We start from the raw sequence: 22,840 nt of genomic DNA on the forward strand, positions 1-22,840 counted from the left end.
CGTCAGAAAAGGTATGTTTTCTACTAAAAACATATTTTAATGTAAATATTAATCAGTTTACTACTTTAAAAGAAATGACCTATTTTTTCAGGTATAAGTAACAATACCTATCTTAAATAGATATCAAACTAATAGTATTAAGCAATTTTTACATTATGTTAAAACATATGAGATATTATCTTTTAAATGTAGCTATAAAAAGTTAGTCAAAATATTACTTTACTAACGTTTTTTGGACACAGTAGAATTGGGATACTTTATGTGCTTATATTTTTACAGAATTAGATTTATTATTTTTCTTTTTTAAAAAAACAGGGAACAGTGTTTATCGCATCTTCGATCCTAAATATCTCTTTTTAACTCTAGTTCTAACAGGTGAGTGTTATATTTCTTGATTAGTCTTGCAACAACAGTCTATCATGTATGAATGGCACCTGATAATTAAAACAACCAGAGACTATATCATTAATATTTGATGACAAAAAGCAATGACCTCGAAAGTGAGATTAGGGTCACCATTCTTATATAAACATTGCAAAGGATGAGTTTTGTAGAAGAAACATTTGTTTTGAAGAAGGAATGTTTGTAGAAGAAAACATTTTGCTAATTTTCAAAATTTCATGCAATTCTAAGTACAGTGAATTTATTAATAATAGAACATAGATACTGATGACATTTAATTCGAGAAATAGGCCTCCATGTTCAATATTTGTAACCAGTTTGTGCAGCAAAATTTATTTTTGATTTTCAGATTATTAGACTTTTCCTTTAGAGCTAAAGCAAATTTACATAAGGCCGAGACAGACATCAGTGAAGCATCTATGTCTCAAGTATTACTTACGTCCCAAGTAAATATTTTCACAACACTGAATAATGACATTTCCCAGTTTTCCGGTGGCACCAGTATATCTACTTCATCCGTAAACAAGGGAACCGACATAGGAACATCAGAATTTCTTTCATAGGTCAGAGTAAAAGGACCCATAGCGAAGTCGACTTCCTGCAAAAATATGTACGATTCGTTTAATTTTTCGAACGAAATTAGGTAAATATATCAATAAAAATGATTTTCTGACTATGAAAGCAAAAATGTTTCGATTGTTGATTTATCTTACGTAATTTTTTTTTAATTAAGTGAAAGACAATTGTTAAAATGATGCCATATTAATGACGCTCGCTGTAACGGGGCAGCCTCAGGCGAAAAGCACAAAAATACTTTTTTAACGATTAAATAGTATATATATATATACTATCGGTTCTGAAGGGAATATTGACCTAATTGCAGCTGTATTTTTGAGAAGGTTTTAGCTTATATTATAGAGTCTCACTCTTTTTGGAAGCATAAAATGTAGAACCTACGTAGAAGACGAAGTAGCGAATACTCGCTATGTCTTTGAAAAATAGATACTGCAGAAGAAGATTTTAAATAACCATTTTATTTTAACTAAATTTAACAAGATGCACACGCATTCGGTGCTCACAATTCACCACCAATTGTGGCTGAACTAAATTTAACAGAAAATAAATATGTAACGAATCACAATAAATTTGAATGGCTAACGACTGACTCCTTAGTTATCTAAAACGCTATATTGTCTGCACACAGCAAAGCCGAGCCTAGAATATCAGTATAAACCGAAAGGTGTCTAACACCAACTAGAGAGCTAATTTCAAACACGCAGCATAAACTCGGAACTAACTCCGCTACTCCTCTCACGAAGTGTTGAAACGCAGCTTAAATACTGCTTCTGAACACACGTTTAGATTTTGCATACTACGTCACTAAAATTTACATTCCGGCAGGAAACTGAAATCAGGAGGAACAGAAAAGTCGACTAAAAATAATTGGTTAGAATAAAAGAATCTTTTTATAATACTCATGAATCACGTAATTTCTTTTTTGTTTAAAAATGTTGACGACGTTTTCAGATAGCTGCCATTAAAATTACAGTAGCAATGTTCACGCAGACCACTACGTATTGTTTTGTTTGGATTACCCGTACCTAATATTTAGTTTCCTGTTTCTCTAATGGTTTACCAAATGCGAAATGTTTATGAATAGGAGTCTAGTTTTTGAATCAGAGTCTATTGTAATTAATTTATTTCCCCTTTTACTTGTTTAATTGTTTGATTTAATTTAATGATTTACTAACGAGCTAATAACAAATTACAAAGCTTTATTAAATTTTAACTTTAATAAACTACATACAAAGCATTTTAATGGAAAATTAATTTTAAATACTTTATATTTTGTTTATAGTATTCAGTTTTTCCAGTACATTAAATTTATGCTGAACTCAGATAGTATTTTTATTATCTCAAAATATTCATACCAAATTATATTTTCAGCATCCTAGGGAAGAAGAGGTATAGGCTGATGCAAGGCAGACATCTGTGTAACCAAGTGGGCATATTAGGTATCGCCTGGCCTTGCTAACTGCTAAGCTTCCCGTCTGTATAGAACACCCCGGTGTGCTGTCCGAGGGTCTTCTAACTCTCTGCTACTATCATCAACCTCTCGAGAAAAACATCAGTTCGCCTTGTGTTTTTAGTGCCCCGTTATCGCACAAACATTGAACACAAAAGCCCGTATCACACGGCGTTTGTTTCACACGAACAAATGTTTCGGACAATTTTTCTGCCTGGTTTACTATTGAAAGAAAGACGTGCGACTTTTTCCTTCCTTTCGTAAAAAGTTGCAAGTTGTTCGTTTTCAACCAATCAGCTATCAGTGTCAAATGCTGTTAGCTTGTTTGTAATTGGAGAACCAGTTTTCCCTGTGTTAAGCCCAAAGCGATCTGTGGTGATTGGCTGTTGTGACAAAGCAGAAAAATTGTTCCAAACAGTTGTTCTTTCGAAACAAACCGACGTATGATAGCAGCCTTACGAACACTTACTTCCATGTCTTCTCTGGGTTCCGAACCGGGCCCTTTGGTGCGTCACTAACCACTATAACGGCCGTAGAGAAGAACAGTGAATTACTGAAAAGAAATATAAAGGCCAACACGCACCAAGCAGCTTTCTACGAAAAGATACATATTGTCTATTTGTTTTTGTTAAATTAAAAAAGTTGTTCTTATATTTTATAAAAGTGCTTATGATTATAAACAAGTCTTGTAAATAAAAACTTTGTAATGTACACTGAAAAAAAAGGGGGGGTACAGTTCTATATCTCTCATTCAACTGGGCCAATTGACGAAATTCAAATTGCTTTTTTCATGTCTCGAAAGCGTGACTTAAGACATATATTAGATTTATATACAGCACTGTTCTAATATAGGTACTTTGACACGAAATCGGACTTTTTCCGAAATCACATGAATTCTTTTTACATATTTTAATTGACTCAAATTATGCCTAAATATTAAATTTTGTAACATTTAATGCGAAATTTATGGAGAAATTCAAGACCTTTTTTTGGCGGATTTTTGTCCAGTTTATGCCAAGAATAATTACCCTAGTAATTTTCTGAATCTATAGCAACCTATTTTCCTTTCCTTTTTTATATTTTAAACGAGCGGAAAGAAGGTCACGTTCTTTACTTTCAAATAATTTTAACATAGTGCGTGAACCACATTTGGCGTTATTATCGCTTGTAACGAATATGCCAAATTTCAAAGCACGCCAATATGTAAATTCACGTATACCTTAGGAAATTGTGAATAAAAAACTCTAATTTTTTACAGGTGTGCCTAGAAATACATCTTTTTTAAGATGATGTTAAAAATTTTATAGGTTATAATACAAATTTCTTTATGAAAAATTTACAAAAAATATTTAAAAATACAAATTTTTAAAATAATTCTTAAAAAATAAGCGAATTATATTTGGATTAAGACTGAATTTCGAATTCTGGAAGAAGGAATCAAGTAAGTTAAAAAAAAAAGAGAGATTAATAAATATATATCAAATTCAATTAACAACGAAGTGTTAAAATTTTGAGAGCTAATTTTTTAAAAACAACTCGAGCGATTTTTACAAAACTTGGCACTTTGGCATAATTTGATTCATAGAATCGAAATATGTAAAAAAGTTGGCATGTCATTTAAGAAAAAGTCCGATTTTTATGTCAAAATACCTATATTAGAACAATGCTGTATATAAATCTAATACATATCCTAAGTCGTGCTTTCGAGACATGAAAAAAAGCAATTTGAATTTCGTCAATCGGCTCAGTCCAACGGGAGATATAGAACTGCCCTTTTATTTTTGCGCAGTGTACATCATTTTGTTTCGTTCTTCAGTTTTTGAAATAATTAAGCAAGGAGATATATTTCTTTCCTTTAGAAACTTTTAGTAAACTGATGACGATATTTGGCGGGTAGGAAATTTTACATAAAATTGTTTGCGCGTGTTTTTCTTGCAGCGATCCAATATTAATGTTATAAATATAAGTTTTGAAGTTTTTAAATATTCCTCAAATCACCAATGGATATCTACTGAAACTTTTGTTTCTTCTCAGATTGGGTATATACAAGCGAGCATTCATCAGTTTCATCAAGTTTTAACATATTGTCAGCAACCTGTGTCAACACATACTTTAAAATAAGTTTTAACCAAAACCGTTTAGTTCTATCGGCATATATCTACTGAAACTTTTGTCTTCTCAGATTGGGTATATACAAGCGAGCATTCATCAGTTTCATCAAGTTTTAACATATTGTCAGCAACCTGTGTCAACACATACTTTAAAATAAGTTTTAACCAAAACCGTTTAGTTCTATCGGCATTTCTGTCGTTCTTTATCTTATTACATCAACATTTCAGTATTACCTTAGATAATTTCCAAGTACAATATAGACTAGCTAGGATGCTTGAAAATACAGCTACTTCTAAGGTATGCCAGTTACAATGCATAGCCAGTTACAAGATTGCATATGCCAGTTACAAGCCATGGTCATTGTAACTGGCATATGCACTCTTTCTAGAAAATGTTAAATGACAGAGCAAAATTAAGTTATACCCTAGATAAGTAATTATTTATTGTTCTACTGCAAACATTTTACTATTTTCGAAAAACAAAAGAACTTATAATATGAAAAATTAGATTGTGCAATCAGAGCAGCACTGATTTCGAATTAAGATCTGAAGAACTCCAACATCAAATATTTCCCCTTCCCTTTTTTTCCTCTAAAAATTTATTACGTAAGCAATAAAACTGCTTCCATTAGAAAATGCTTTCTTGGTATTAAGAAATGAATTGCATAATCATTCTTCTTTGAAATGTTGAAGACTATCTTCAAAAATAACTGTTATATAAAAGTTAAATATTTATTTCATAATTACAACAAAATAAAAACACAAAACTCACATTTCTGTACAACATCCCCATCATTCCTGTCCAGCCGTCTGGACCACGCGTACCCCAGGCATGGTCAGGTGGCCTCTTAAAGGAGTATCTAAATAAAAAAATTAAGTAATTATTCATAAAACGGAAAGAACTTGATGGAATGTTGCCTAATACTAAACATACCTATGCATGAGCGTACATGATAAGTTCTATACTAATATCGGACGGCTACATAAACTCCCACAATAATGTTTATGGCGATTCTCCGAGGACGACAATGTGATTTTTCATGCTTCCTCCTCTGAAGTTCTACATATTTCCTCCCTGGAATATATATGATTCTGATAAAATGCAAGACTGAACTTCACGGTATCAGTTTAGCACATCTGGGAGTTGCACTCCCATGAGGTAGCAAGGAGATTATATTATGAATGACGGATAAAATCTTGCACCATTGTGTGGTCCTAATTCTTAATTCCTTAATAATTAATGACTATTTCGCATTTCTTATACAGCAGTGGAAAGAATTGCATTACCAATGGAAAACAATTAAAAATACATTTTATTTTGTTGCTGCAAGTGGCTATTATTCCGATATGTAATCAGTTGAACAGTCTCATGTAAGATCTTGAGAACTTTCAAGATTGTCTAATCTTCGCCTTTATTGCGAAGACTTTGGGTAATTTGGTCACAGAACGTTTTTGATGATCACTCGTTTCATACAGAACCTGAGAGAGGCTAAATATGAAGAACTCATATCCCTCTTCCTTTATCTCCAGCTTCACCTCATGATTTTCATATTTACAGATTTATCTTACAGTAATCTTACCCCTAATGGTTACCATCAGTAATTGAGTTACTAAGACTCTTCAATATCTACCACCAGTAGTCGATTTGTTAAGATCGCTGTATTTTGAGATTTTATAAGAGGATTGGCTGCATGGTTACGTTTCTTGGCTTTTGCAAGTCTAATGGGAATAACAGCCAGTCTTTCTTAGAAAGTCCTCCACAAGGTATGGCTTTCCCTCCCCAAATAGCCTTCGTGTGTTCTACAATATTCAAAAACTTAGCACATCCCTCGAAGATCCTGAATGCTCATATTAATTCAATAAGTTATCCTTTGTTTAATGGTCCTTTCGAATATTAACTTTGTGGTCACAGTTAAGCTTCAGCACTTACAAATCTAAACTGTTTAAATAAACGTTCTTTTACGAACTACTTTAAATTTATTAATAAAAGGTTCTTACATCATTCATACTGAAGTCACTTTGAAACTCAATTATCTGCAGTGGAGCCCATAATTCCGTAACTTTGAAAAAATGATCAACATAATTACAAGCCTTTGCTTTGACCAGTTGTTTTTAATTTCTGTTTAAACAGTATTGGAAAAATGCCATTACATCATTTTCCGTCAATGGTGTCTATATAATCTAAAAATACTAAACTAAAGACGTTACAGTCGCTAAACTATTTTAAAGTAAAAAATTTCTTTTCTGGTGCTTTGCATAACGTACGAAACCGTTTGCCCTGCAAGCCAAATTCCGTTTGAAGTATATAATTTGAATGGTATCCCATCAGAAAACTATTAGTCACGCCATAGTTAAAAAAGTGTTGAACTTTTGCTTTAAAGTTACAGTTAAAAATAAACCAATTATAATATTTTGAACAGGATCATGCAAACTAATTCCATAATTCCTCTTTTGCTAAGTAATGAGAATAATCCCCTACCCCTTTCAATGGCCGGCCAACGCTGGTTAAGTATTCATCAGGAATGGCCGAATTCATTCGTCATTATCTGTACATCATATAGAAAACTGGCTGTGGATGCACCATTTAGGAGGATAGTAATTATAAAACTTAGAATAGTTCTATGAAACTAAAAACTTAAAAATTCATGTTAAATGTACTAATTTTGTTCTGATATTTATAAGACAATGCGAAATCTACTCCTGCATGCAAAGCTAATATTTGTTGCTATGCTTATATAATATTAAACGTCTCCATCACTATACATATATTCAATTAAAACTCCATCACTATTCATATATACATATAAATTTCAAGTCAGAAACTTAAAATGATATCCTATTTGTTGCTTCCATAATCTAACAGATTAGCCTGTAAAATTAAAATAATATGTAGAATTCACAGGGCTGGATTAAAACTTCTTAGAAGCACCTAAAACATTTTGGTGCCCCCCCCCCTATTTGTTTACACCAGCTTTTTTCCTCTCTTTTCTCTCTCCGTTCTGGTTTAGCTGCGCCATACATTCCACGGTAAAACCGACAATGCCTCTTTTCTTGAATACCTACGAAACTCGTTGTGATGCTTCCATTCTAAACTCATGTTTATATAACGTACTAATTAACCCAGCCCTGAATATTCATATATAATTAATACCTTAAAGTGCATTTTCGAGGAAGGTTTACAAAAGACGTATTGAATATTTACGTGAAATTCATGCGATGAGCAAACAGATTCAGCATGTCAATCAGAGGACCTGTAGCTTTAATTCCTTTCGATGTATCGTTCAAGGCAATGCATGGAATATACTGGAAAAAATAATGATGTTTTCAAATATAACTATTTGTCTAATAATATAAGCCATTAAATAGATCCAAACATATATAAAATTATTTTATTTTATCTGCTACCCTAACTTAAAATATTACTTTCATTGCGTCATTTTTGACCAAAATCATTTGAAACCGCGGGTGATCCACTTTTGGAGCTTTATTATAAGAAACTCTAAATAAATCCTAAATTTGAAGGTAAATTTTTGCTCGGTGAAAACTAACATCATCTACAATACGTTAACGTTACAGGAAAAGTTTTCACCTTTTCACATATAGAAAATTACGAATCACATAATAAATTAAATTGATAGTCAAAATTTTGAAAAGAGCGTAATATAAGAACATTCACTAGGTTTTGGACTAATTGCGACTGTCTGAATAATCGTAAAAAAGACAGATTATCTTTCTCTACAGTATAGGTATGCATTTTCTTTTGTTCTTTATCGCAATTTTTTAAAGATATACACTTTAAAATAATGGGTTTGTTGAAACTGTCAAACAATGGTTTCAGTAATAAAACTAAATGAAAGAATATGAAAGCTATGATTATGTATTATCATGAATTATCTATGATTTCGCGTAATTACTATCATTATATATGAATTATCGCTATGTATGTAACAGTTGGTTTATCTTGTGCTATTAGAATTCTTTTGCATTAAATGCAAAAAAAGTCTTGCATTACCGATTTCAAATCTTCCCACAACGGCAGAGATCAGAACAGCGAAACTTTTCTACTTTACTGTTAAAATTGAAAGTACGTAATATTTCGAATACGAAGGAGGAGTAACATTTCACAAATAAATCTCAGGATATTATTATATTTCTATTCTCAGGATATTATTTCTACGCTTAGTCCATCGAACAGGTGTCAAACAATTAACGGTTAACATTTGAGTAAGTTCGCGAGGGCATCCAAAGAAAATATTCTTTTCGTTCTTACCATATTCTTAAAACCCTCCGCGTACTGTTCGATTTTGATACATTCTGGTCCTGAAATAAGGGGCGTTTTTTTTTTTTTTTTTTTCTATTTATTTATTTCTATTTTATATATCTTCATATATTACTATTCACGTTTTCATAACAAAATTAGTATAATGTAGAAATTTTTATAGCTTTTTAATTTTTAAAAAACATACAATACAGGTCACGTGATTTTAGCGTGTATGGAATAAAATATAAAAATACACAGGATCTTTTTGATTTTGATAAATATACATACTAACTAATTTGTTTGACAATCTCGTTGTTTTTCAAAATGCTAGCATGAAATCGACTTTATTTCGTTTCAGCGACTTTCTTGCTCAACTTCCTCATTCTATGCCCTGGTAGTGTAACCAGTAACAAGTCAAACAAATGGAAGATCCGTGATTCAACTCACGGTGAGAGCATAGTTGGTTCCCCGTATTCCTGCTCCAAAGAAACGTAATACGTTTCTTTGGAATGTTGAAATTTTTTGTATGTATTGGTATAACATCTAGTTTGCACCTTTTTTTTTTATTGTAAGCGGCATTACGGAAAGTATGTAGATAGATAGATAGATAGATAGATAGATGGCTTAAGTCTTTATCTTGCCTCTATTCTCCCAATCGTTGTTAGCAGACATATACTTCCAAATACAGAAGTGATTTAAATTATGATAATATTTATGTTTTGGCAAATTAAAATCTTCAAAAAATAATATTGTGCAAATTACTTTTAATGCGGTCTCCTGCTTGGAAAGTTTTTGTATTCGTTATGAAAAAATTCAAATGCAAGAAGGTTGACTGCTGTGCGACAAATTTGACGAGGATATTTAATTTCAAAATTTGCAGCTTTTGATATATTTTTCAACTTGCCTTGAAGGATCTGTTAATTAAGTTAGAATAATTCGAGAATTATGCTTAAACATAGTGCAGTAAAAATGCTCATAATTTAATACGGGTACAAGGAAGTCGGACTTTGTATGAAGATTCAACGATTCTGAATTAAAATAATACTCCTAATAAAGATTATTAGCAATACTAAGGCTTACAGCAAGTTTATGAATATTAATCTGATTCTTGTTTCCTTAGGACCTTCAATATTTAACCAGTGTTTATTCAGTTAATATTTGTATTTAATTTTGTTTTACAACAATACATGGTGCATTATTAAATTATCCACACAATAGTATGTACATTAATTATTAATTTTATCTTCATTGCATTTAAAACTGCTTTAAATTAGAGTTTTCCTTCCTATCAAGGATTTTCTCAATACAAAAATGTGAGAAAATTTCATAATGAAATTAGAAGACGAAAGTAAAATTTAGAATATCTGATTAAACATTAATATATTTGACATCAGAAACACGCTGAAAATATTTGAATAACCTAACTAATTCATTATAAAGCGAATTTAAAGAAGTTGCCGAGTTCTTTTTTTAAATGGCGCAGCGAAAGCCTCTCGGAAACCGTCCGGGTAATCGAAACGAGGAATTCGCAGTTTTTCGTATTTCAAGATTAGCAGCTATGTATACTACAGAAAATGTGAATTTCAGAGCCAGAATATGATTAAAGTTAAATGTTCTGTATCTTCTCTTTCTTTTTTATGCTTTCTTCCAATCTTTTAATTTGTGTATCAAGATGTGATATGACCGTAAAACCATTCTTCTGATAACAATTAGAGAAAAATAAATATTTGAGACGTGTAAACCAATTTCTTTAGAGAAAAGGAATGTGTGAAAGGAAAGTAAGAAGTACCTTCTGATTCTAAACAAATGCTTAAGACTATTCTGTGCAGAAAGTGATTGTATTCAGTATGTATAAGACAATGAAAATATACGACTGGAAAATTCCGAAAATTTAATACACTAAACATACCTTGCTTTAAAAATATCTGAAACCCAAATTACCAAATATACAAAATGTATCTGTAAAATACCTGTAAAAGTACTAAACTTATCTATAAAGAAGATATTAAATTATTGATCATATAAACTTCCTGCAACACTCACACTGATAAGTTAAGAATTTGCTTGGAAACTTATCAATCAAAACATTTTTTAATTCCCACAGTATCTCTCTTCAAAGTATCATTATTTAGATCTTGAGATATGCAAAAATATAAATAGACCTGTGCGATTTAAATTTTGATTAAAAAGTTAACCTTCGTTAAAATGTTTTTAAAATATATTTATTCTATACAAAATTCTTACAATAAAAATAATCTTCTACTGGACAAGGAGACAATGTCACGATGGAAGTAAATAATTAAAAATGTCTCAGTAATTAATTTTAAAATGGAGATTCATATACAGTTAAAAAGAAAAAATAAACTTTATTGTGATCTTAATATAATTGAGAATAATTCTTTCAAATATATATTCTCACAAGTAGGGTGTATAGATGTAACATTCATATTTGATTCGAAGATTAATCTACATTAATATTTTGATACGATTATATAAGCAGTGCTAATATTTTATTATTTTAAATTGGAGACATACATAAAATTTATCTTTAAAATATATAATACAAGCCTGGCGACAAATGCCAGGCAGAATAAAAGTGTAAAATTCAACAAATATAGAATTTTCATAGCTACATCGAATCGTACATCGTATCGTATAGAATTTTCATAGGGCATTTTTCTTAAAGCGAGAACTTGCATGTTAATAATATTTCATAGAAAGAGGAATAAATATTGAAAGAACAGCAAATAATCGAACAGCAGGAGAAATTTTTATCACCATTTCTTTAATCTTTTTAAAGATTTCATCAAATACAGAAACAAAATCATCAAGTGGTTCAATAAGTTCTTAGTTAGAGGTTCTGACATTTCAAGAACATATAAGAAGATATTACGTGTCACATTGAAACTAATATTGTTTAGGATTTCAACTCCAATATTTTGTGAATTATGATATTTTAAAAATACTATAAATCTACCATATAACACGTTAAGATTATGTTTTAGAAGAGTTGCAACATTACGTTACTTTTTGGTGTACAAGTACTATACTATAACATTAATATGCATAATGTAATCTGATAATTCAGCAGTAATAAAATATATTAAATTCTTAAAATAGTAAATATAATAAAATATATCTATTTTATTAATGATTGAGTCACTGATAATGTATTTTTCAAATTTAGAAAAAAGTCACTTTGCTTGATTAAAGACTGAAACAAATAATTTTTATTACCCATAAAACATAAATTATCAAAAACGCTCTAGATAAATAACAATTTTACCCTTATACGCTGCATATTCTTACCTCTTCGATGGCAACGCGAAAGTGCATGATCCAGTCTCATATCCTTTCTTCCCAAACCAAATATTACGTTTTTCTTTTCATCTGTTTAGACAGGAACTCTATCAACACTTATAAAAACTTTTCGCTTTGAAATTTTATCGCGAAATCTAAAGCCTTTTCTCAAGTACCAAGTCTATTTGCACGCTAATAACGAATCGAATTTCCTGGACTGCTGAAAATTTGTTTCAATCGATAATTCTTCAAGAATACACTGCGCTATTTTATGCTTATAGAATAAAAAAAGGGTGGGAGGAAGCATTCGTGAAAACAGACTACTAAACACGACAGTTTTTGAAATGAAAAGTAAATATATATTTATATTCTCGTCTAGTGTTTCCCATTCATCGTTTAGTTTTGGTGTTATTTACTTGATAAATAGTGTAATTTATTCTACTCTTATCGATTAACTTTAATCAACATTAAGGCTGTCAAATTACGTTTGTATTTCCTTTTCTTTCAGATTTACTTTTGCTTCTACACAATAAAGAAACTGAAGTAGGGCGTTTAATAGCTTTAAAAACGCTTAAATTATTGGACTAATTCTTTTGCATGTCAACTATGATACAAATATATATAAGTTTGAGAATCCAGTTTATTCGAATTGTTTATTTTCCTTCTTAGAACTGGGAATTAGTTTATTTATGTATTTTTAATTATTCTTAGACTTAACTAATATATAAAGGCTATTAATGCTGTACATCGATTTACTCTGTCCTATCAAAATAATATAAAATTTATTCGTTTAAAAAGAAGAAAGAGATAAAAAAATATTAAGAAAAGAAAAGAAAAGTCAAGAAATCTTACGAAGGTCAGAAGCAATCTGAATGCTCGCACAAATAAAATTTACATATTTCAGTTAAAATTGGAGTGGAGTAATCTCCGTTGAAATAAATTAACAGTAAATGTAGCAGTAAAATTCGTTCACTGCTATTACAATAAACGGTAGGTATTAATACTAATTACCCGGATCATCCACATGTAAAGCTGTATTGTAGCATTAATACTGAGGTTTATAATTCTAATGTACTTAGAAAAATCTATGATTTAAAACGTAGTATAGTAAGACTCCCCCGACAGAACAGCTTTGTCCACTTGGAGAAAAGTCTATGAACGAAGCTTCGGAAAATAAAAACTGTATGTGGACTTTAAAGAGCACGATGCTTAATCCAGCCTGTTTTTATTCTTTTTATGTAATTGATCTAATTTAATTATGAAGGGTATTTGCATTTAACGAAATCACCTTGGCGCAATTTGGCGGCATTTTACAAATGAAAAGGTAAAAATTACTTATCGGATGCAAGTGGCGATCTTCGCGAATTTTTTTTAAAAACATTCCCAAACCGTTGGTGTTTATCGTAAGTCGGCAAACTTTATCAAGATATCAAAAGAAAAAAGCATTCTAAAAATTTTAAAATACAAATCTAAATTATTAAATAAGGATTATGTGGTACCTTAAAAAACACATTTTTTTTGCAAAATCTCTAGATTTTTAGCGCTGTTCTGCTGCCCATGAACACAGCAATCTGTTTTCGTCTGAGAAACATCAAGGAATTGCAAAACCTCGGGATTGCACATCGGCTGTCTGCCAAACGCATCTCATCATTGTTCGCTTTAGCACTTTTCCAACAAAATTCCTGCAAAACATTTACCTAAGTTTCTTCTACTGCTGGCAAATTTGAAAAGCGATGCTTTAAAATTGAGTTGAAGGCAAAATATATCACGATTCGTCTACAAAAACCGTTAAGCCGTAGAACACAACTAAAAGAACGCAAACGAAATTGGCAATGCTGCTTCACTGAAGGAATGATACAAGCATATTTGCCTGAAGAATGGTTATGCACATGATTTTAAGAGTTTGACATATTCTGAAAATTTGGCGAATTCTGTGAGGGTGATTGCGATAACAGGAAAGTACTCGTAAGACCTTCCGGTAATGTTCCCATTTTCATATCAAGAGAGACTACTTCATTTTTAAACATTTTAAAGAAAATATTTTGATTATTTATTGTTTCAAGCCTCGTTAGTAAGCGATCAAGTGAAATAAATGTTCAGCTACTTCTTAAATAATTAATCCATCTCTTCAGTATTACCAAGATCTCCAGATAGCTTTAATTTGCAATGAAATAATGTAATAATTTTTTTCTGCTAATTAGCTTTGCCATTTTTAATTGCTAATTTTAAATGTAAGATTTTATGTTATATATCTATATATTTATGTTCTATATTATAATACATCAGGGACGAATTTTTAAATTTGTAGGGCTGTCAAAGTTACGTAGCCTAAAATTTGTCAGGTGCTGTTTCACTTTCTGACTGTCGGATGTATGATTCCTTTGTTCATGCTCTGTATTTTGTGACATTTTGTCTCTTCTTTTTTTCCTCTTTCATTTTATTTTTGGCCTCTAAATTTCAATCAATTCATTGTTAATTAATGAGAAATTAAATTAGAAACTAAAAATAAGCCTATCATTTTGTTTTCTTCTTATCACACCTTATTTTACATACCTTTATCCCGAAATAATAGAACAGGGACTCTTGTTTGCATCTAAATGGATAATTATTTATTTGTAATTGCAAATGCTTGACATTCATTCTTCCTGTGATTCTTAAATTAACAAATAACCTTGACTGTTTTCTTCAAATAATACTACTAGAGAAAAATATTATGATAAGCACTTGTGAAAGCACGTAGAGGAGCACATGGCGAAATGGGCACACTGAGCTGTTGTATGCACCTGCTCTGTCTTAGCTACGCTAATGGGAAAAAATATTTTTCATAAGTTTTGATATAATGTAAGCAACCGATCGTTTTTTTAAAATGATTTTACCAATTTATGTTTTCCATGTATCAAGTTTTAAAATCCGGCCTTAATGCTTTTGTAATCGCTTTTATATATATATATATATAAATCAACAAAAATGTCCGAAATCATGCATTGGAGCAAGTTGTAACAAAATCTCAGAACAACTATCTATTTTTTCCCAAAATAGAAAATTCAATATTTCACCTTTAAAGATTTGATCTATCCTTAAGGCCTCACCTCGGAAACAGTTTAACACAGACCGACGCAAAAGGAAATTCGCAGTTCTAACACAGCCTAAACAGAAGGATAGGAAAAAGAATATGAAAAGATAATTAATAAGGAGTGAAAAAAAGAAAAGAAAGATAATTGTAAGGGAAAGGTTAAAGAAAATAAAGAAATGGAATGTGGGAAAAGAAGTTTTTTGAATTCAGATATTGATTCTGAAACAAAATAAAAATGGTTTTGTTTAACTTGTGTAGATATGAAAAAGAAACGGTGCAATGTTTAATATGCAAATAATGGGTACATGTTAAATATGTGAGAGGAAACAATCTTCCTTTTTTGTGTGTGAACTGCAGTTTCGATGAAAACTGACTTTTATGTTGATTGGGTATCTAGTTTTATCTTTGTGTTACTCTAAATCACTTGATATCATTCATTGTCAGCATGCCAAATAATAACTATCACTACTTTTTTAAAAAAAAATATATTTTCATTTTAAATATTTATTTTCTGCATATGATGAATGAATATTTATGCAATAAAAACAGCAGTTATAATTAAAGAATCGTGAATACATTTAAAAATATAAACATTTTTCCAAAAATTGTTACAGCTAGCCAAGCTCCCCTCCTATATAATTTTAGCGAAGCGTATAATTTCTTTTATTATTCTCATTATTATTAGTAGTAAGAGTAAGTAGCAGTAGCAGTAGTACTAGAAGTAGTTATATTAGTAGTAACAGCAGTAGAAGTATCTTCCAACTCTATTATTAATAGCTGTTTTTATAACGATAACGAACTAAGTTTCAAAATTCTGTAATAGTTTTTCAGTTGCGGTTTTACATTCCTTTTGCTACAAGATATCGCAAACACTTATTTCTGTGTAAGAAATTTCATTGAACAATTGAATCGATTATCTATACATAGCGCGAGTTCTGTTTGGTCAAATTTTATAGAAATCAATGAAATTGCGCAACTACTTCAGAAAGCGGATTTCATAAGATTTCTTGTGATCAGTTCTTGAAACTCCGATAATGTTTTGCTGATGCTATGCCACGTACTTTTTTTAGTTCAAAAACTAATTTGAATTAATTTTTTCCTGATCTCAGTAATAATAACTTCAGTTAAAATCATATTTTATGGTTTTTAATTACTTAAACTATTTTTTAATTGAAAAAATTACGGAGGACTGATTTGTTCTCCATTATTGAGAGTTACGAGCAGTGTACGATGACGAGACTTGACGACTTTCCAACGTACTACATAAATCATATTATTTGAGAGAAAGAGAATGTTAGTAGAGATATTGTGTTGAGGAAGACTTCTTTTGGGGAGAGGAGGAATTTTTATGATAGATGATATGGGAATATTCTTACTGATAGCGAAACATTTATGAACCAATGTCAAAAGCATGGCTGTATGGAAAATTCTCATTACAACAGGTACAAGTACAAGTGCGCGGAACATCAGAATTTCAGTATTCATCGTATAGATAAAGTCCCAATGGACCAACAGTGAAACTCCTGCACACTTTTGATGAATGTATTGTTACGAAATGTAAAGGCGCGGTGAGATGGCTTCCCCGCAAAGCAGTTTTAGGGTTGCCATAAAATGACAAGGGAATGCAAAATTTCCACATTTGGCGAGAAATTGCCCATTTGGCGTCATTTGGCGATAAAATTGGCGATATGCCATGGATTGATGGAGAACCTTCTGGAACGAATTCTTACCGGTTTAGACCAGAATGTTCTCGAACACAACCCGAAAGCTATATAAATCCTGCTGGTCCGCAGTCAGTTAGTGTCTCTCATCGAGAGTGTGTGTGTCTCGTCTATCAAATCAATCCCTGCGGAGTCGATCGAGTTGACAGCCGGGCAGCGAGTGCCGAGTGAGTCGTCGAGTCCACTGAAGGAGTCTGTTAGTGTATCGCAGTTAGTGCATCGTCGAGAGAGCATGTTGAGCTCCGAGAAAGACTGAACCGAAGAGTCAGGAGCTGTGCTCGTGTGTCGTCGAGTGCATCGAGAGTTGTAGCGTGGAAAGCCTCGACAGTACGTGGAGTTCCGAGAACGACCAAGTAGAGTCGGCTGCTTTGCAGGAAGCTCTCTTCACCGTGATAGCCTGATACCCTGAAGGCTGTGTCGCTGATCGTGTCAGCAGTTCATCGACGACTGTAAACGGGCTTTGGAGCTGTTCTGACAATACTGGCCAATAAAGTGTGTTTCGATACTTCATCAAGTAGTGTCGTCGTTATTCACTCAAAATCTACGAACCCCGTACGAACGTGAAGGAAGAAAATAACGCAACAACTGGTGTTAGAAGAATTAGAGAAAACCGTAACAGTATGCCTGGATAATGCGCATTATCCATGTATGCCTGGATTGTTGTATGCCAATAAAACCATTAGAACATCATAAAAGAATCATCAGAAACTTCAAGAACCACTACTTCATTGTCATATGTTGAATGGAACTAATTTTAACGAGCTGGAAATGGCGGGAAATAAAATTTGTCTCGGATCCATATAATCACTGAGATTTAAAATATTTTCCGCACAGACTTGCTATAAATCAAATATTCAGGTATTGCAGCTAGTGTAGCAGTGGGTAAAATGAGAGATTTGAGTAATTTGTAACATGGCGTGATTGTGTGGGCATAAAACTTGAGTTCACATACTACTGAAAGGCTAATGTTTTAGGTGCTTTTAGCTCAACAATATATCCAATATTTAGGAAATGGCAGTTGAGAAAAAATTTTCTGCAGGCACAATTTCGGTCGAAAGGTTTGGTGAAAGACAGCTGGAGAAACATTCTCAGCAAACGAAAGAGAAATACACGGCAAATTGAGGGTTAATTCAGACCTTTTTCCAAAGCTTTTCTGAACTCACAACTTGACGGTCTTTGAAACATATTGGCCTTAATAGCAGGCGATCGTCAAAGATACCGCTCTATAATTGAGAAACAGAAAATCGCTCTTGCTGTAAATTTAGACACCTGACGACTGGAATAAAGCTGCTTGGTTTGACGAATCTCGATCCCCTGTCTCATAATGTAAGTAGCAGGAGCAGATTTCGCAAACAGGACAAACTCCTGTATCCTTTTAGCCTAATGGCAATCCTTTAAACTGCTGGAAACGTAATTATGATCTAGAGAATATTTAATTATACCCAGGTTTCCAAAAATTAAAGAAAAAGAACAAAAATAGCGATAATTCGTTCGAAAATAAGCCAAACCGTATAAAATTTGAATATGTTGTCAAATAAGAGTTGCTGTGTAAAACTGCAGCATGCAAATTAGTGGCGCTGCGCTCAAAATATGTCATCTGCTAGGAGCAAAAAATAGCATGTTTCAGAGCAAGCTTGCAAATTTCGCTGTGATACTGACTTCAGAAATCTGGGCCTGCAATTCGTAACAATGATCTGCAGGCATCGTTTGTCCCGAAGAATTTGTCATGTACAGCTATTGGGAGACTAGAGGCAAAACAAAGTCAGACAGAAATGACCATATGGATAAATTCGAGTACTTTTGTGGTTCGTAGACTTTGGCAACAATTTCTAACCACAGATTCGGCCTCCTGGAGGTACAGACAAGTGGAAGATTGGTATCAACGTAAATCTTGCGTAGACGGCTTCACGAAGGAGGTCTGTACACGAGAGGACCAAACATTTGCGTGCCGCTCGCATCATGTCATGGAAGGAAATGTTTGAGGTGGGCACGTCAACATGTCCACTCTACAGCTGACCAATAAGAGCTGTTCTCTTTACGAATGAATCGAGGTTTACTCTTCAAAGTGATAGTAGGCGTCCTTTTATTTGGAGAGAACCTGGAACCCGTTATCCTCCCTCAAACATGCGTGAAAGCGGTGAATATGGAGGAGGCAATGGACCGACACACCTCCACGTCTTTCCACGTGGAACCATGAATGCTCAGACCTATAGAGATGACATCATTGATGTTTATATGCTCTCTTGTGCTGGAGCAATATGCCATGATTTCATGCTTAGGATATTAATTCTAAACCGCACAAGGCTCGCATCTTGGATGATTATTTTCAGCAAATAGTTCAGCGCATGCAGTGGCCAGCTCCAGAACCGGACCTGACTGTTATCGAACATGTTTTGGATGCTTTAAGAAGACATATAGCTGCTCTCAATCCTCCTTTTCAGACTATTGCCATGCTTGCAACTGCTTTTCAAGAGCAATGACTCTCCCTTCGTACAGAACTGGTAGACTGCATAATTGACAACATCGCACGTCGCTGTAATGTTGTATTGCTTTTAGGGTAGATCATACTCCAAATTGAAAGCAATTTTCCTATAACAAACTGACACATCCAATTTGTTCACCTTATATATATGCTAATTTCTATAACACCATAATTGTCTGGTAATTTCTTTTCATGTTATTTTATACCTTAATATGTGTTGTATACTCTATGTCAAGGGTTTTCAACCGGTGGTACAGGTTCCACTGGTGGTACGCAAGAGAAAAATAAGTGGTACACAAAGAAGCAAAGTATTTTTAACTATTAAATTTAAAAACTGAAACCCCAACATCCTAATTGAGGTTTTTCTTTAACAATCGTAAATTTATGCGATCTGAGCTTTGCTCAAGAGTGGTGGTGGCAGTTGTACTTTATAGTGGTGGTACTACAGGTTTTCAATTTTTGATTTAAATGGGACGAGTTAGTCAAAAGGTTGAGAACCGCTGCTCTATGTCATTTTCTTTAAATCCGACAAGTAACTTTTTGTGTAATCGTTATTTTTGTCATTTTTCTTAATTAATGTTAACCAGCATAAAAGAGCGGGCATCTTATTATATCTAGATTCAGCATTACAGCATACCTCATTATCATTACTGATTAAATACATTTGTGTATGGCTGCGATGTTTATTTGTTGGTTGTTTCTTCAACGCTTGAAAACCTGATTATATAATCTGAAGAATTAGAGCTGTAATTATAGGCTAATACTCATCAGAAACAATGCTAGTAACATTTTGAGTCCATTCCCAGAGGAGTAACGACTGTAACAAAGGTAAGATAGACCAACGCTTTACTAGTCGGTAGCTCAAGAATTTTATCCACTTAATGTAGTATATTCTTGAATGTTAACTAAAGTTGTGGATTTCATCATTTTATTCCAGTTTTCGTAGAAAGTTCAACATTAATAAATAATGCTTACTTTTCTACAACTCAAAGATGAAAATATATAGATCTCCTATTTTGTGATTTAACAGACGGCTGTATTGAAGCTCAAACATACAGAACCAAAATAAAATCTATTAGCTTTTTTTAAGGCAAACATTAATTAGAAGACAAAATAAGGCAAGAATTGCTTTGCGATTTTAGAATACCTATAATTGCAGAATTTTAAGTCGAATTCATTTCAAAGACAAGTCTCTAACTTTAAAGCAAGTACAACAAAATAGAGCTAAGCATCTAAACGTTTTCATCTAGAAATACCACTTATTGCTCATTAATCACAGTCTTTTTTAACGAATAGCATCATTTACTTTCATATTAATCTGCGATTTCACAAGTTAAAATGCAGTCATCATAAATAACATCTATTAGAAGCTACTGGTTTCATTCGAAAGTTTGGTGATAGTCAACTGAAAATAACCCCTAGCTTTGCCAAGGTGTCTGTCTAATCCGAACGTTTATTTATAAAATACTAATTACTCTTGCTTTCCAGTTGACAGCAGCGTCAGTCGAAACTCCGGAATCGTTACTGGTGGTAAGGTACGAGCTGCCAAGCGTCTGCTTAGAAAATTCCATACATGCTCGATGGGATTGAGATCCGGAGATCGTGCCAGCCAATCCATACGTTCAATATCCTCACTCTCTAAGAGCTGTTCGGCAGCTACTGTGCGATGACATGGTGCATTGTCGTCCAGAAAAAGGAACTGCGGACCCATAGCGCCTCTAAAAAGACGCACATATGGAAGAAGAATCTCGTTACAATAACGGGTCCCGTTGATTGAACCTGCGTCGAAGATGTGAACATCTGTACGACTACCAAACATGATGCCTCCCCAAACGAGAACACCGCCACCTCCATACCTGTCCCTTTCAATGATGTTCGAGGGCTGACTGCGGCTTCCCCGCTCTCTCCAGATGAGTATGAGATGAGAATCGCTACTCAGACTGAATCTGCTCTCATCTGTAAAGAGTACTCGTCCCCATTCATTATCTCTCCAATTCCGGTGTTCCCGGCACCACAGAGAACGCTTTCTCCGATGGGCAGGCGTTAGAGGTACACACCGTACAGGTCGTCGTGCAAACAGACCACCACCGTGCAGTCTTCTGGCCACGGTAAAACGCGATATCGGTTGTCCAGTCGCCTGTGTCATGTGTCTAGCGATTTCTCCCGCTGTCTGTCGCCTGTTTCTTCTAGCCTGTAAGGCAATATACCGGTCATCTGCGGTGTGGTTCCTCGTGGAGGACCACTACTAAACCCCCGGATAGCTGTTCCTGTAGTTTGAAATTGTCTCCAAAGTCGTGAAACGATGCTGTGAGCAATTCCGAACTCTCCAGTCACACTGCGGCCTTCCTCCAACTTTCCAATGATTCGACCTCGGGTAAAAGCATCCAGATGTCGTCTAACAGATTGATTATTCGCCATTTCTCGCTGAGGCAGCAACTCGGTGTGATTTTAACTGCTATACGGCGTGCAATCTCTTTGCCAGAAATACTGATCTTACACCGACAACATGCTTTATACTACTCAGACACTCCCCCATTACATCTACCTGCATATCTGCGCATGTGCTACCGTACATCACCTTACTTAATCTCCTGATTGGTCTTTCTGTCCGCTCTGCCTCTTCGTTCAGCTGATATGCTAATTTTTCGACTTCGTCCTTCATTTTTGCACACCAGTGTACATTCTTCAAAAATCTTTTGCGATTGTTATTTTTTAAAAAATATCTATCAGATATAGGATCGAGTTATTTAATTTTCTGTCCAACTTCATTCCTAAAACATTTACTTCTTTACAGGTTTTCAGCTTTTTCTGATCGATATGAATTATTGGTTTTCTGGTCGATATCAGTAAAAGTTTACAAAACAATGGCAATAAAAGGTATTTTACATGAATACTCTCCAGCAATTGATTTCGCCCATCAAGCAAAAAAATGTTTGCAAAATGTGCTGTTCGACGGCTTTCTGTAGTAATTCATATCACCTGTATCCATTGTTTATTGCAGTTGTATCAAAATATTCAAACTGTTCGTGGATTGTTATTTTAATAGTAACAATACTGCTATATATATGCTATTATTATTTATACAATGGATAAGTTCGATATCTAATGTGTCTTACAGTAGATGGATTCCCTGTTCTAACTTTAAACGCATGCGGCGTAAAGAAACAACAAGAAAAATATACTCTGTTGTGAACTGGCTGTCTAAATTTAGGTAACCAAATTTAGGTGATGTTTAAATTTAGGTGATGTTCTCGAAATAAAGGCAATGAAGTTTCATGAAAACTGAAATGAGCCTGCAGATGTAAAGCTCGAACATATCTCAAGGTTTTCATTAAACGTTCGGTGAATCTGTCTTTCTTTATGTCCTTATCAGATATATCAACTAGAGATGGACAAAACTGCTCCTTTAAGGGATCAGATCGAAACCGTTCGCTCGCTGAAGTGAATCAGTTCTTTTTAACGAT

At 33.2% G+C, this 22,840-nt stretch overlaps 1 protein-coding gene across 1 annotated transcript in view; it reads right to left on the bottom strand.

Annotated features, from left to right (window-relative positions):
* The window catches only part of LOC118189698 (putative glutamate receptor), a 36,237-nt gene extending 23,893 nt beyond the window's left edge, over positions 1 to 12,344 (bottom strand). The window contains exons 1-4 of the mRNA XM_035360355.2: positions 12,110 to 12,344; positions 7,742 to 7,842; positions 5,312 to 5,399; positions 842 to 1,000 (exon numbers count right to left, since the gene is read on the bottom strand). Of these exons, the coding sequence (XP_035216246.1) occupies positions 842 to 1,000; positions 5,312 to 5,399; positions 7,742 to 7,842; positions 12,110 to 12,136 (375 nt within the window). The 5' untranslated portion in view covers positions 12,137 to 12,344. The remainder of the gene's footprint in view (positions 1 to 841; positions 1,001 to 5,311; positions 5,400 to 7,741; positions 7,843 to 12,109) is intronic.
* Positions 12,345 to 22,840: the final 10,496 nt, after the last annotated feature.

This window comes from Stegodyphus dumicola, chromosome 7 (assembly GCF_044657685.1).
Source record: "Stegodyphus dumicola isolate Sdum_Otavi_A_Nest chromosome 7, ASM4465768v1".
Classification (NCBI taxonomy): domain Eukaryota; kingdom Metazoa; phylum Arthropoda; class Arachnida; order Araneae; family Eresidae; genus Stegodyphus; species Stegodyphus dumicola.